The sequence below is a fragment of the Poecilia formosa genome, unplaced genomic scaffold, assembly GCF_000485575.1.
Source record: "Poecilia formosa unplaced genomic scaffold, Poecilia_formosa-5.1.2 Scaffold15, whole genome shotgun sequence".
Taxonomy (NCBI): Eukaryota; Metazoa; Chordata; class Actinopteri; order Cyprinodontiformes; family Poeciliidae; genus Poecilia; species Poecilia formosa.
The window spans coordinates 484,825-496,974 of NW_006799954.1; the positions used below are offsets into that span (position 1 = coordinate 484,825).

Below are 12,150 nucleotides of genomic sequence, written 5' to 3' on the forward strand. Positions count from 1 at the left end.
TGGTTTTACTTACGAATATATTTCAAAATATATTTTCTTGTAAGAGAGAGAAAGTGTCATATCCCTGTTTCAGCCATCTGACCATGCACAGCACTAGTGGGGGAGGGGCAATGCTGCAGTAGTCTAATAGTAGTAGTAGTGTAAAATTCATTAGTTTTGAAACAATATATGTCCTAAATCTTAAGCCTTGGTACCCAGTTTCCAAAAACTCGATTACAGAATTTTTCCTTACAAGTCCAAAACTCAACAGGCCATACCGTAGCTGTAGAAATAGCTTCATATATATTATCCTGCATCAAACAGCTAAACTCCAAGTTAATACACATCATTGTTTTCTCTTTTTTCTTCAGGACATGGAGGCCCTGAAAAGATCTCTGGCTTTGATCGAATCAAAGATGGTGCAGGCCAAAAGCTGGCTCAAAGACCCACAAGGACAGCCAGGTAGCCCTGGATTCAGACTTGGCATCTACAAACCTTCAGCTGGAACACATTCGTTTCATTCAACATGCCCATCTCTGTGCTTCCGCCTCTCTGTCCTCCTCAGGAGACCCTGGCGAGGTTGCGCTGCGTGTCATTCTGGACGAAGCTGGTAAGGTGGGAGAGCTGTGCGCTGGGAGGGAGAGGAAAGACATACTGGCGACCAGCAGGGCTCTGGGGCAGATGACTGATCAGATTGGGGATCTGCGTGTCAGGTAGTGTGTTTGTGTGTGCTTCCTCCTTCTGTGTGTTTAAGTTGCATATTCTGATCTCGTACTTCGGTTGACCGTATTTGTGGGTTTTGACAGAGGCCAGGGCCAGACTCCAGGCTGCATGCAGCGCGCAGGCCAGTGCTTGCAGGGCTTAGATCTGCTCTTTGGCAAAGTGGACAGTGCTGCTCGGAGACTGGAGGCTCTAATCAACGCGAAGCAGGCCATTGCCAGGAGGCTGGATGCTGCCCAGGTCAGATAAACAAACATTCAGCTTCCTCCAGTTTTTTTTATTTTATTTTATTTTTTTTCAGTTTATTTTCAAGAAAAGCTCGTACTGTGTTCAGTGTTGTACATCACATGTAAATGCTGCTACATCCTGCTTTTTCAGGCATGGTTGGCCGATCCTAATGGTGGTCCTGAGGGAGAGGAGAACATCCGAGCGCTTCTAGCGGAGGCCAAACGTATCGCAGACCTCTGTGAAGACCCCAAGGAGAGGGACGACATCCTGCGCTCCATAAACGAGATAGCAGGACTCACCGCCCGGCTCATGGAGCTGCGCAAACAGTACGATTTCCTCTGACTGCAAGCATAAACAGTAATTAAGGTTAAATATTTAATTCGTAAGGCCTTTTCTTCTAGATGGAGTCTGCAACCACGAGCCACTGATAGGTGGCTTTTTTTTTATCCACGTGGAAAATGTGTTGTTGCTTGTGAACCGCACCCATCACTCCTACGATTATTTTAAATGTGGTGAAAAGGGTCGTGGTGTCACTTAAAGGAGGATAACGGGCAGAATTTAAAGGGAAATATCACTTAATAAACAAGCTGCTTAACTGATCGAAAAAGGAAAAACGCCGCAAAATAGCTGCTACAGTTGCCTTTCCATATATATTCAATAGGACTCTATGTAATAGACCAATACTGGTGTATAGTTGTGAAATGGGAGGAACATCTTCGAAATGTATAAATATATGTGTGACAAAAGTATATACTACATATATTGAACAAAAATGTTCTCTGCTTTGAGTCACAAATTAAACCCAGTTGTAGACTCATTTCTCTATTTCTGGCTGTCTGACTTTCAGCCCATGATTAGCTTTTCTCATGACTGCAGATGATAATAACCATCAGTATTAATTTATATGTAATGCATCAGTCAAAAGATGCATCCTAAAGTGGGGAAAAAACATATAAGTCGCTCCTGACTATAAGTTGTATGGTCATCAAAATGAAAAATGCATTCTTTCCCTCAGTCTGTCACATAAGTCATGTAATTCTCTGAGGTTTTAATGGTATAAATATTTTTGCAACCCACTGAAATACAGCACTGGATAGTCATGAGGAGAGATATACATTTAAATGATAAAAGAAAGCTAAGTGGCTGTGCTTGTATACACAGCTGAATTATCAAGCCTGATCTAATCTGGAACAGGGCGTATGCATCAACACACATCATTCCTGTGTGATTTCCAGGAACACAAAATAAAGACTTAATTTAAGTCTTTAATCTGTTAGATTGGTGTTGGAAATATTTCTACATTTTTTGTGAAAGGAGAAATTATTTGTCTTTTTTAAAACATTCATTTTATTGGAAAGATACAGGTCAAATTTGAAATAAATGCTTGCAAAAGGTATTTCCCTTTTAAAAAAACCGTCTAACATGTTAATAAGCAAGACCTTAGCCAGGTGATGGGTGTGAAGGCCGGATTTAAAAAACGTTTTTTCTCTATGTATGGTAAATTCCCTTTTTCCTCCAATGAAGTCATTTACTGCATGTGCTACCATGACAGGGGTAAAGGCGACAGTCCAGAGGCCCGAGCTCTGGCAAAGCAGATTGGAGCGGCTCTGCTGAACCTGCAGTCCAAGACCAACAGGGCGGTGGCCAACATGAGACCAGCGAAGCCTGCTGTCACGCTGGAGGGTAAAATGGAGCAGGCTCTGCGCTGGGTGAATAATCCCGGGGTGGATGACAGAGGCGTAGGTGCGTTCACATGCATCGTGGCTGAAAGGATGCAACGGTGTTCTGCCTTTTTGTGTTTTCTTCTTGTGGACTCTGTGCAGAAGTAGTGGACGGTTTGCATCAGTTACTAGACGTAGTGATGAAAGATGTGGGATGCTTATTGTCTGTGCTGTAATGACAGCAAGTGACTCGCTCAGGAAACTGCCATTCACACTGTGATTCAACTCATGCATGATTCACTAAATGACTCGGTTTACTCTGTCAGAGTGTTGTTTCCTAATCCTTTGTTCCGCTGTCTTCCTTCCTTCCTTCCTTTTGATTGTTTCCTCTCTTTCCCATGCTTCCCTCTGGGAGCAGAGTGTGAGAGGATAGAGTGGAACACAGGTACCTGCTCACTGTCAGCCATGTTGACAGATAAAATGAAACACTATAACATTCATGCACGGGCCGCATTGAAATTCTCACCATATGATAAAAAGTAATAAAATTGGTGGAATATCCATGTGCTAAAATTAGTAGCAGTTTTGAATTGCTGAATGTTTTGCATTTCTGCCATGCTACTATTATCTCATTAAGCTAGTAGCTTAGCTTAGGTAGCGTACAGTGATCTTAACAAATATTGTAGCTTTTTAATTGTAGTTTTAATAATGTCACTGTAAAAAAAAAGAGTGACTGAATGTTTCCAAGCCACTGCTGTCTCTAGCTTTAGAAAGAGTCATTTTTCTTATCTGTGAGAGCAAAGCGTAGGAGCCTAGCTAAGCCTCAATGAGATGACAGAAACCAGGCCAAGCCTATGTTTTAAAGTGGTGTGAAAGAGTATTTTCTTCTGCAGAAGAAATTTCTTCTGTCTTTGTTTTTTGTTGTTGTTGCTCTTAAGTGCTTCAGATTCTCATCTGAAACACTTTTAAAATTGGACAGAGATAACCTGGCAACAAAACTTGAAGATCTAATGTATTGTGGGAAAAAGCAATCAAAGCCATCCTGTAACCCTTTGTGCAAATATTATTGCCCCTTTTTTATATCACAAATTAATTCTGATTCCTCTTTGACCAGATCAACAAATCACTTAAAGAGAATCTATTTGACAACATGAGGTGGGCTGAAATATTTCATGCCTTGAATCCAGAGAAATTCAAAGCCATTGATATGTATTGTTTAGGAAGAATTACAAAGGCATTTCTAAGGGACTCTTTGGGACTCCAGCGAATCACAGCAAGGGTTATTTTTGACAATCGAGAAGAAACAGAACAATGAAAATTGTTTTTTTAATTTACTCGGGCTATCAGGCTAACAAAATAAATCATTAAAGTGTCAAATAATTTCACAACACTGTTGATTTTTCTGCAACAAAAAATACAGAATCAGCTTCTCCCTTTTAAGAAGAAAAAAATCTGCAGTCAATGCACAGGCAATACTTGACACCGTTGCCTTAACATTCACTTGTCATTGTTCTGACTGAGCACCAGTAAGGTACTCTTGTCCTTAGATATTTTTCTTGTGACTCCACAGGCCAGGCAGCAATCAGAGGAATGGTTGGAGAAGGGAAGAGGCTGGCGGGAGGCCTGCTGGGTCCATACCGACAGGACATGGTCGGGCGCTGCGACCGAACAGAGGGGCTGATGACAGCTTTAGCAGACATGGCGAACAGGGGAGAGGCTGAGGCTCCTCATGCACGAGCCACAGCGGCACAACTGCAGGACACCCTCAAGGTATCGCTGCACTTAAAAAAAGAAAAACTGGATTATATTTAAATAAAGCTTTTCTTGGGCTTATTGTTCAACATAAAATGAACTCAAGTTAAGATCATAAAGTTGCCTGACAATCACTGTGGAGAAAATAATCCTGCAAGAAATATAGATAAAACTCAGTCATTAAGGATGATGTAACAAAAAGCGTTAGTTCAGAGCTCCATCTTGTGGATAGATGCAGCACTCTCTGCTTCTACCAGGACCTGAGGCAGCATATGCAGGAGGTGATGACCCAGGAGGTATCCGATGTTTTCAGCGACACCACCACGCCCGTCAAGCTGCTGGCGGTGGCTGCAACTGCTCCTCCTGATGCGCCCAACAGGCAGGAGGTCAGTAAACAAACAAAACAACAACAACCACAAAAAAAGAAAACACGGTCTCAGCTCCAAACAATTGTTCTCTTATCACACCAGACTTTTTTGATGTTATTGTCTAAAAAGGATTGATGTGTTTAGACCTAAACAAGTGTTTCTCGAAGGTCTTCGAAGAACGTGCAGGGAACTTTGAAACCCACGCGGGACGACTGGGAGCAACCGCAGAGAAGGCCGCCGCCGTGGGAACAGCGAATAAGAGCACCGTGGAGGGAATTCATGCTGCCGTGAAACACGCCAGGGAGCTGACGCCGCAGGTGTGCCTGTTTATTTTAGTTTTGCCTGCATAATGATGCAGACTGATGAGGCACATGGTTGTCAAACTCAATCCGAGCGCATTGTGTTTGCTTATCTCCAGGTGACCTCCGCTGCTCGGATCCTGCTAAAGAATCCAGGAAACAAAGCGGCCTATGAGCACTTTGACACCATGAAGAACCAGTGGATTGACAATGTGGAGAGACTGACCGGTAAGGGCTTTTTTGACCCGCTTTAAATTTAAATTTTCACTGCAATTTCAGCAACTGCATGTTCAGTTGATTGTGCATTTTCGTCCATGTGTGCCTTAGGTCTGGTCGATGAAGCCATAGACACCAAATCCTTGTTGGATGCTTCTGAGGAAGCCATTAAAAAAGACATTGACAAGTGCCGAGTTGCCATGGCAAACGTTCAGCCCCAAATGCTCGTTGCCGGGGCAACGAGCATAGCGAGACGAGCTAACCGGGTCTTGTTGGTGGCCAAGAGGGAAGTGGAGAACTCTGAAGATCCCCGGTTCAGAGATACCGTAAAACATGCGTCTGACATCCTCTCACACACCATCTCACCCATGGTGATGGACGCCAAGGCTGTGGCCGGGAACATACAAGACAAAGGTTACTGCTCCAAATGCAGCCTTGTAAGGATGCTGCAATAATGAGTTGCTGTTATTTTCTCTCTCACCTCCTTCTCTTCTGAATGATTTTGGTCACAGGTCTACAGAAAGCATATTTGGACTCTTGTCAAAGGATCTTGGCTGCAGTGGGAAAAGTCAGAGAAGCCTTCCAGCCTCAGGAACCAGACTTCCCGCCTCCGCCTCCTGACCTGGACCAGCTCCATGTAGGCACATACGAATTACTCAAACTGTCTGCCTTCCTCTAGGTTTAGTTGTTATATCTGAGACACTATTTCTCCAGATTGTAAGGATCATACATCAAACAACTGCCATAATTTTTTAGAAACAAGATATGAGTGGAGTTTGAATTTATTAGGTGCTGCAACATATTTAGAGGCTCTAGTAAATATGTTTGGGTTATTTGGAGCAGATAATCTATATACATTATTAATCTAATTGATATTTGGGTTAAACTTTAACCCAAGTACATTTATATTGATTTTTTCTCTAGTTTTTAAGTAAAGTAAGTAAGTAAAATTGTATTTGCAGAATAACTAAAACAAAAAGTGCATTAAGCAAAAGCCACCCTGAATACAAATGTCTTTTTAAACCAAAGTTCAACGATTTTTACTATGTTCAAGGTTTGTCCAGGGAGCACATTTAACATTAGCGCACTTTTTCTTCTACAAAACCAGAGTAGATGTATCTGGGAACCTCTTATCATAAATTTTGAGTTTTTTTTCCAACTAGAGTCAACCATCTTTGAGTTAAAATTCGAGAATTTAGAGACACTGCAGCTGTTTGGAAATTACTTCGATCATCACTGTGTCCTTTAGGCTTTCTAATTTTAAACTTGCAGGTCTCCGTCTTGTCAAGGAAAAACAAAAAATACAGTTTTGAAATGTTAGGAGAAATACCTGCTTTTGATTTGGCATGCATGAAACATTGACATTTGTGGAAATTAAGAGAAAAAATAATCAGAATAAATTGAAACTTGTGAAGCGACTCTTTGCTTTTAAAGATGATCGTGTTCTGGGAAAGAGAAAGGTTTGAGTAAGAAGAGAAAAGTAAGAAATTCATGCTCATTATGAGGGGTAAAAAACATGAAGATGAGTGTAAAGTTCTGCTCTTCCAGGTTAGCGACGAGCAGGCTCCGCCTAAACCCCCACTGCCGGAGGGCGAGGTGCCTCCGCCCCGTCCCCCTCCCCCGGAGGAGAAGGACGAGGAGTTCCCGGAGCAAAAGGTCGGCGAGGTGCTCAGCGAACCCATGATGGTGGCGGCCAGGCAGCTGCACGACGAAGCGCGCAAGTGGTCAAGCAAAGTCAGTTCAAACAAACACACTCATAAATACTACTTTACAGAAAAAAAAATCTATGCCAAGTGTCTGTTTCAGTGAAAATATTTAAGCTACTGTTGCAGAGCGGAACCATTGCTCTCCATTGGCACCAAGATGCTTTTCCTGTGATTTCCTTTGAGAAAATCTGAAGTTTTCTTTTGTTGTCCTGAAATGTGGAGCTCGGCGGTTCGACTCCACTTTCAGAGGAAAACTGGAAACTGTCATCTGTTCGGTTTGAAGGCACGCGCACTTACATGGAGAAATGTAAGAAAAGTGCATAACAAAAGGATAAAACAAGGAGCCTGTTCCGCATACTATATTGAGGTGTTTCTTAATATAGGACCTGATGTTGCATTGATTGATTTATTAGCATTGGCACTTCATGATCAAGTTTCGTCACTGAGGATAAAAACAAGGATAACCAAGGATCCTCTTATCATCTCTTTGTGTCTCATAACTTTTCTCCTTTTCAGTTCCTCTGAAGCTTTTTTTTTTCTTTGAAAAAGCTGATTTTGATCTTCTGTTCATATGAGAAATCTGTTTGAAAACAGGTGCAAAAAAAAAAAGTCAATTCATTAAGGTGCTCTGTCATGCTCACTGCTCAACTCTTTAGCCTACCAGTAATAAGGCAGGCGCTGACTTTGGGTGCAGTTAGATCCTGTTTGTTGGTAGATCATTGAACTGTCCACTCAGCCATCCCCTCAGGCACGTCATGCACTCGCAGCCCTCCTTGCAGATCTCTTCTGTCCTCTTTTCTTTTCCTCTCCCATCAAAGCTGTTTTTTGCCCCTTTGGCGTGCCGTTTCACCTCCCTATCCCTGTTCTTTCACCATGCTTCTGTTAAACTACCTGTCCTCTGTTCTTTCATTCAGTGCTGCTCATACTGAACTAAATGCCTCCCTTTCCACCTGCTTTCCCTTTGCTTCCCCCTACCCTTCCTCCTCCTTTGTTTCTCCCCCTTCCTCTGCCTTTGGTTGTCCTTCCCTCCCTGTTTCCCGTCAATCCTCCGACCACCACAAAAATCCCCCGCCCCTCCACTCGTCTTACTCCCCGCCTGGCCCAGCCTGAGGATGAGGAGGCAGTAGAGGAGAGGGAGGTAGATGATGAAGATGAGTTTACTGATGGTGAGGATGACTATGAGCCAGAGCTGCTGATGATGCCGTCCAACCAGCCTGTCAATCAGCCCATTCTGGCAGCTGCCCAGTCTCTCCACCAGGAGGCTCGCAAGTGGTCCAGCAAGGTCTGCGCACGTACATGCACATGAGCGTACACACACACACACACGCACACACACACACACACACACACACACACACACACACACACACGGTTTCCAAGGTTTGAGACTACTGGGAGAATCTACTAGCCCTGTTTGAGCCCACTCACACACCCACCCACACACACACCCTGAAATACACTGCAATGCAAAAGTATTCAAACCCGTTTAAAATGTTTAAATTGAGCACTACCAAAGACTTCATACAGATCAATGTTGAAGTAGTTCATAATTCTGAAGTGAAAGGAAAAGGATATGTGGTTTTCAGTTTTCTTTTTATTGAAAATAAAAACCTAAAAAGTGCGGCATGCATTTGTATTCAACACCGCTGAGTCCTTACTTTGGAGCACCATCTCTTGCAGCTGTTTAAAGTGTCTATCTTTTTGGATATGTCTCTACCACCTCTACATAATACAGACGTATTTAGAGAAGCACAGCAGAATGTCTGTAAGCAAAGAAATTCAAGTCTTGCAAAAGATTCTCCAATAAATTAAGCCTGTGACTTTGACTGGGCCATTCTAACACAAGTATGTTTTGATTTGATAATGTTTAGGCTCAAACTTGAACTTCCGCTCAGTCTTATGTCTTTTTCAGCCTCTAACGGCTTTTCTTTCGGGATATCCCCATATTTAACTCTGTCTGTCTTTACGTCACCTTTGCCTGTTTCTGCTGAAGAAAAGGATCGCCACAGCAAGTTTCAACTCGCAGATATTGTGTCCAGGGAGGTGACCAGTATTAATTTTCTGCCACATGTGGCTTCAATTTTAAAGAAGAGCCGTTGTCTTTTAGCACGTCTCGATTTTGAAAACCACACATCATTTTCTTTTACTTCAGAAGTGTGCACTACTTGGTCTATTGGCGATTGTCGGTCTATTCCATAAAATCTATATAAGCGCATTCAGAGATGTTGCTGCAAGGTGGCAAAATTTTCAAATCTTTGAGAGGTATGAATACTGCTGCAAGGCACGGCACACCCAAGCATGCAGACCACGGCCATGCAGGACGAGAAACACTTCCTGGAGTTTTAGCAGACGGTGACCGCGGCTGTGTGAACCATCAGCTGTGCATCTCCCACCATGGACATGCCCCACCAGCTGCAGCTGCTGTTTCACTGCTGCTGTGTTTTTGTTTGTTTGTTTTTTTACTCAGAGATGGCTGACACACACAGGTATGCTGATCCCATTGCTAAAGTTTCACAGTGGGTCAACGACTGTCCTCTCCACATGTTCATGAATAAAACGGTTCAGTGGAGGAGCTTCAGTCTCACTCTTGTTGCTACGGCTGGCCAACCAGTAAGGCCAAGGATGACAGTTTCCTAAAGACTCCAGGGTGATGCAGCTTTGACATCTAACCACCTGCTTTACTCAGTATGAAAACCCGCTTCAGCTTCCTGTCGTTTCAAATTTGCGCTAATCATCTCAGCACCACAGCATTACCTCGCAGGAACTAACCTCAGTTTGACTGTGATGTCAGGATGATCGTTAAAAGTGAAAAACGTGATGAACGGCTGGGATACTGCATGCAGTGGGCTGTTAAACATCCTTACATTTGATGCTTGTCTTGGTCATTTCATTCATTACCTCACAGCACTATTTTGTTGTTCTACATTATATTATCAGAGTACTTTGCAAAGACACGGCTCACCAGTGAATGCTTTGCAACGCCCTGCTCCTCTGATTACGGCTGCTTTGACTTCTTGCCACCCGCCTTTTTCTCTGCACAGGGTAATGACATCATAGCAGCAGCCAAGCGGATGGCTCTGCTGATGGCTGAAATGTCTCGGCTGGTGCGTGGCGGGAGCGGAAACAAGCGAGCGCTGATTCAGTGCGCAAAAGACATCGCCAAGGCCTCGGATGAGGTGACGAGACTGGCTAAAGAAGTGGCCAAGCAGTGCACAGACAGACGCATCAGGACGAACCTGCTGCAGGTAAAAAAAAAATACAGATAGGCCCAAAATTATTCATACACTAGTGCAGATTTGACTCAGGTTTAGTCTTTTTTTATATATATATATTTACTAATATTTAGACTAACTTACATTTAGTATTAATGTAAGTTGTTTAACGTTTTTGAGTGGAGCAACCAGAATCCAGACTTGAATTTACTGGAAGATCTGCATGGGAAGCTAAAGATTAGGGTTATGGTGAGGAGGGCTTCGAATCAAGGTACATCAGCAAAACACCTGGTGAAACATGCAAAAAGCTGCTCAGGTGTTTGAGTGTTGTAATGGCAGTACGATTTTTCTTTTGACATTTGAGTGAAAAATATGAATAATTTTCAAAATTCGTATTTGAACTAAAATATAAATAAATGTTTTCTAATACTCCTTTGACCAGATCTCCTAGATTAATCTTAATCTGAAACTGTGACTGCTGTAGTTTCTAAACGATCTCCCCTTGTGCAGGTCTGTGAACGAATTCCCACCATCAGCACTCAGCTGAAGATCCTTTCCACCGTCAAAGCTACCATGCTGGGACGAACAAACATTAGTGAAGAGGAGTCAGAGCAGGTAGCACAAGAATGACACGTCTGCACTTCAGGAAAACAGTATTATCCTGTTACATATTCACTGACAGCTCCTCGTTCGTTTAATTCCCATTCCAGGCCACGGAGATGCTGGTCCACAATGCCCAGAATTTGATGCAGTCCGTAAAGGAGACGGTGCGAGAAGCAGAAGCTGCCTCCATTAAGATCCGCACAGATGCAGGATTCACCCTCCGCTGGGTGCGCAAGACGCCCTGGTACCAATGAACTTACCTGCCCTCGCCGAGTAAAAGTATCAACGGCCGCTCTCATTTTGAGCAGGCGTATCGAGGGGAAACTGCAGGATTTTGAGCCATTCTCCCCTGTAGTTTTAGGCAGGAGTCTTTGATTTGTTACCATGCAGGTTTCATTTATGGGTGGGAATTTAGCTTGGCTCGCTTTGGTCCTCAACTGTGGAAACACACAGGTCTATCAGGAGACTTTTTAATATATATTTTTGGTATTTTGGGTTATTAGACTTTATCTAAATCCTAGGTATATATTTTTTGCATGACTCATTTTCTATTTTCTAACAGCAGATTCTGACATGGAGACTCTCAACGCTTAGAGGATGTTTGAAATTTGCATTGTTTTTCAGTCCTGGTTTTGTAATGTATGTTGTATATACAATAATTGTCTGCTTCATAGAGGATTCACCAAGTTTGAGACTAAAATGAAGAGTCTTGAGTGAGCTTCATGTTTACTTTCAGTCATCTGAAAATTTATGAAATCATCAGAGGTGCATCATCACTGTTGCCACTGGTGATGTTTATATTTCAGTAACGAAAAGATCTTGTGGGTTTAAAAATAAAAAAAATGGTTATTAAAAGTTAGTAACATCTAATAAAGATGACAGTATTGATTTGTGAGAAAGTGAAGTTTAGCTGATTAACATGCCTTTACTTTTATGAACTTTTACATTTAATGATGCCAAAGGATTTATTTTGCATTATTTAAAGTCCCTTTGAATTGTTTGAACACTCAAAATCCAGGTTATTATAAAAAAAATAATGCAGATCAGTTTCATTAAAGATGCTGTAGTAATGGTTGATGTTTGTTACTAGCAAAAAAAAACTCAAAAAACTAAGCTTTTTGAATGTTTTCTCTGCTTTGCATTTTTTATCTAATTGTAGTTCTTTTGTGGCTGCATTCTGCAACAGTTGAACTGTTTGGGATTTACAGTATCAGAGCAAACGTAGCTTTTAGCCGTCCCAATCTGAGTTCTCTGATGCAATTTTTCTTTTTACTTTTTTTTTTTTTTTTTTTAGATGACCCCGGTGGTTTTGAGAAGTAGTTCTGTAATAACCAGAGCAACAAACTATATTTTTTAAAGATTTAAACATTTAAATAATTGTTAGTGGTTTAAGTTTGTTAATTAAA

General features: G+C 42.1%; 1 protein-coding gene across 1 annotated transcript; it reads left to right on the forward strand.

The window, feature by feature from the left end:
• The first annotated feature begins 206 nt into the window (after positions 1–206).
• Positions 207–11,845, forward strand: LOC103134175 (vinculin-like). The gene is made up of 17 exons (XM_016668434.1): positions 207–441; positions 545–692; positions 786–939; positions 1,078–1,253; positions 2,480–2,670; positions 3,007–3,033; positions 4,159–4,358; positions 4,598–4,726; positions 4,876–5,025; positions 5,127–5,235; positions 5,335–5,637; positions 5,736–5,860; positions 6,772–6,957; positions 8,035–8,211; positions 9,971–10,174; positions 10,652–10,756; positions 10,852–11,845. The coding sequence occupies exons 1-17, from the start codon at positions 354–356 to the stop codon at positions 10,996–10,998; spliced, it is 2,619 nt and encodes an 872-aa protein (XP_016523920.1). The 5' UTR covers positions 207–353; the 3' UTR covers positions 10,999–11,845.
• The last annotated feature ends 305 nt before the right edge of the window (positions 11,846–12,150 follow it).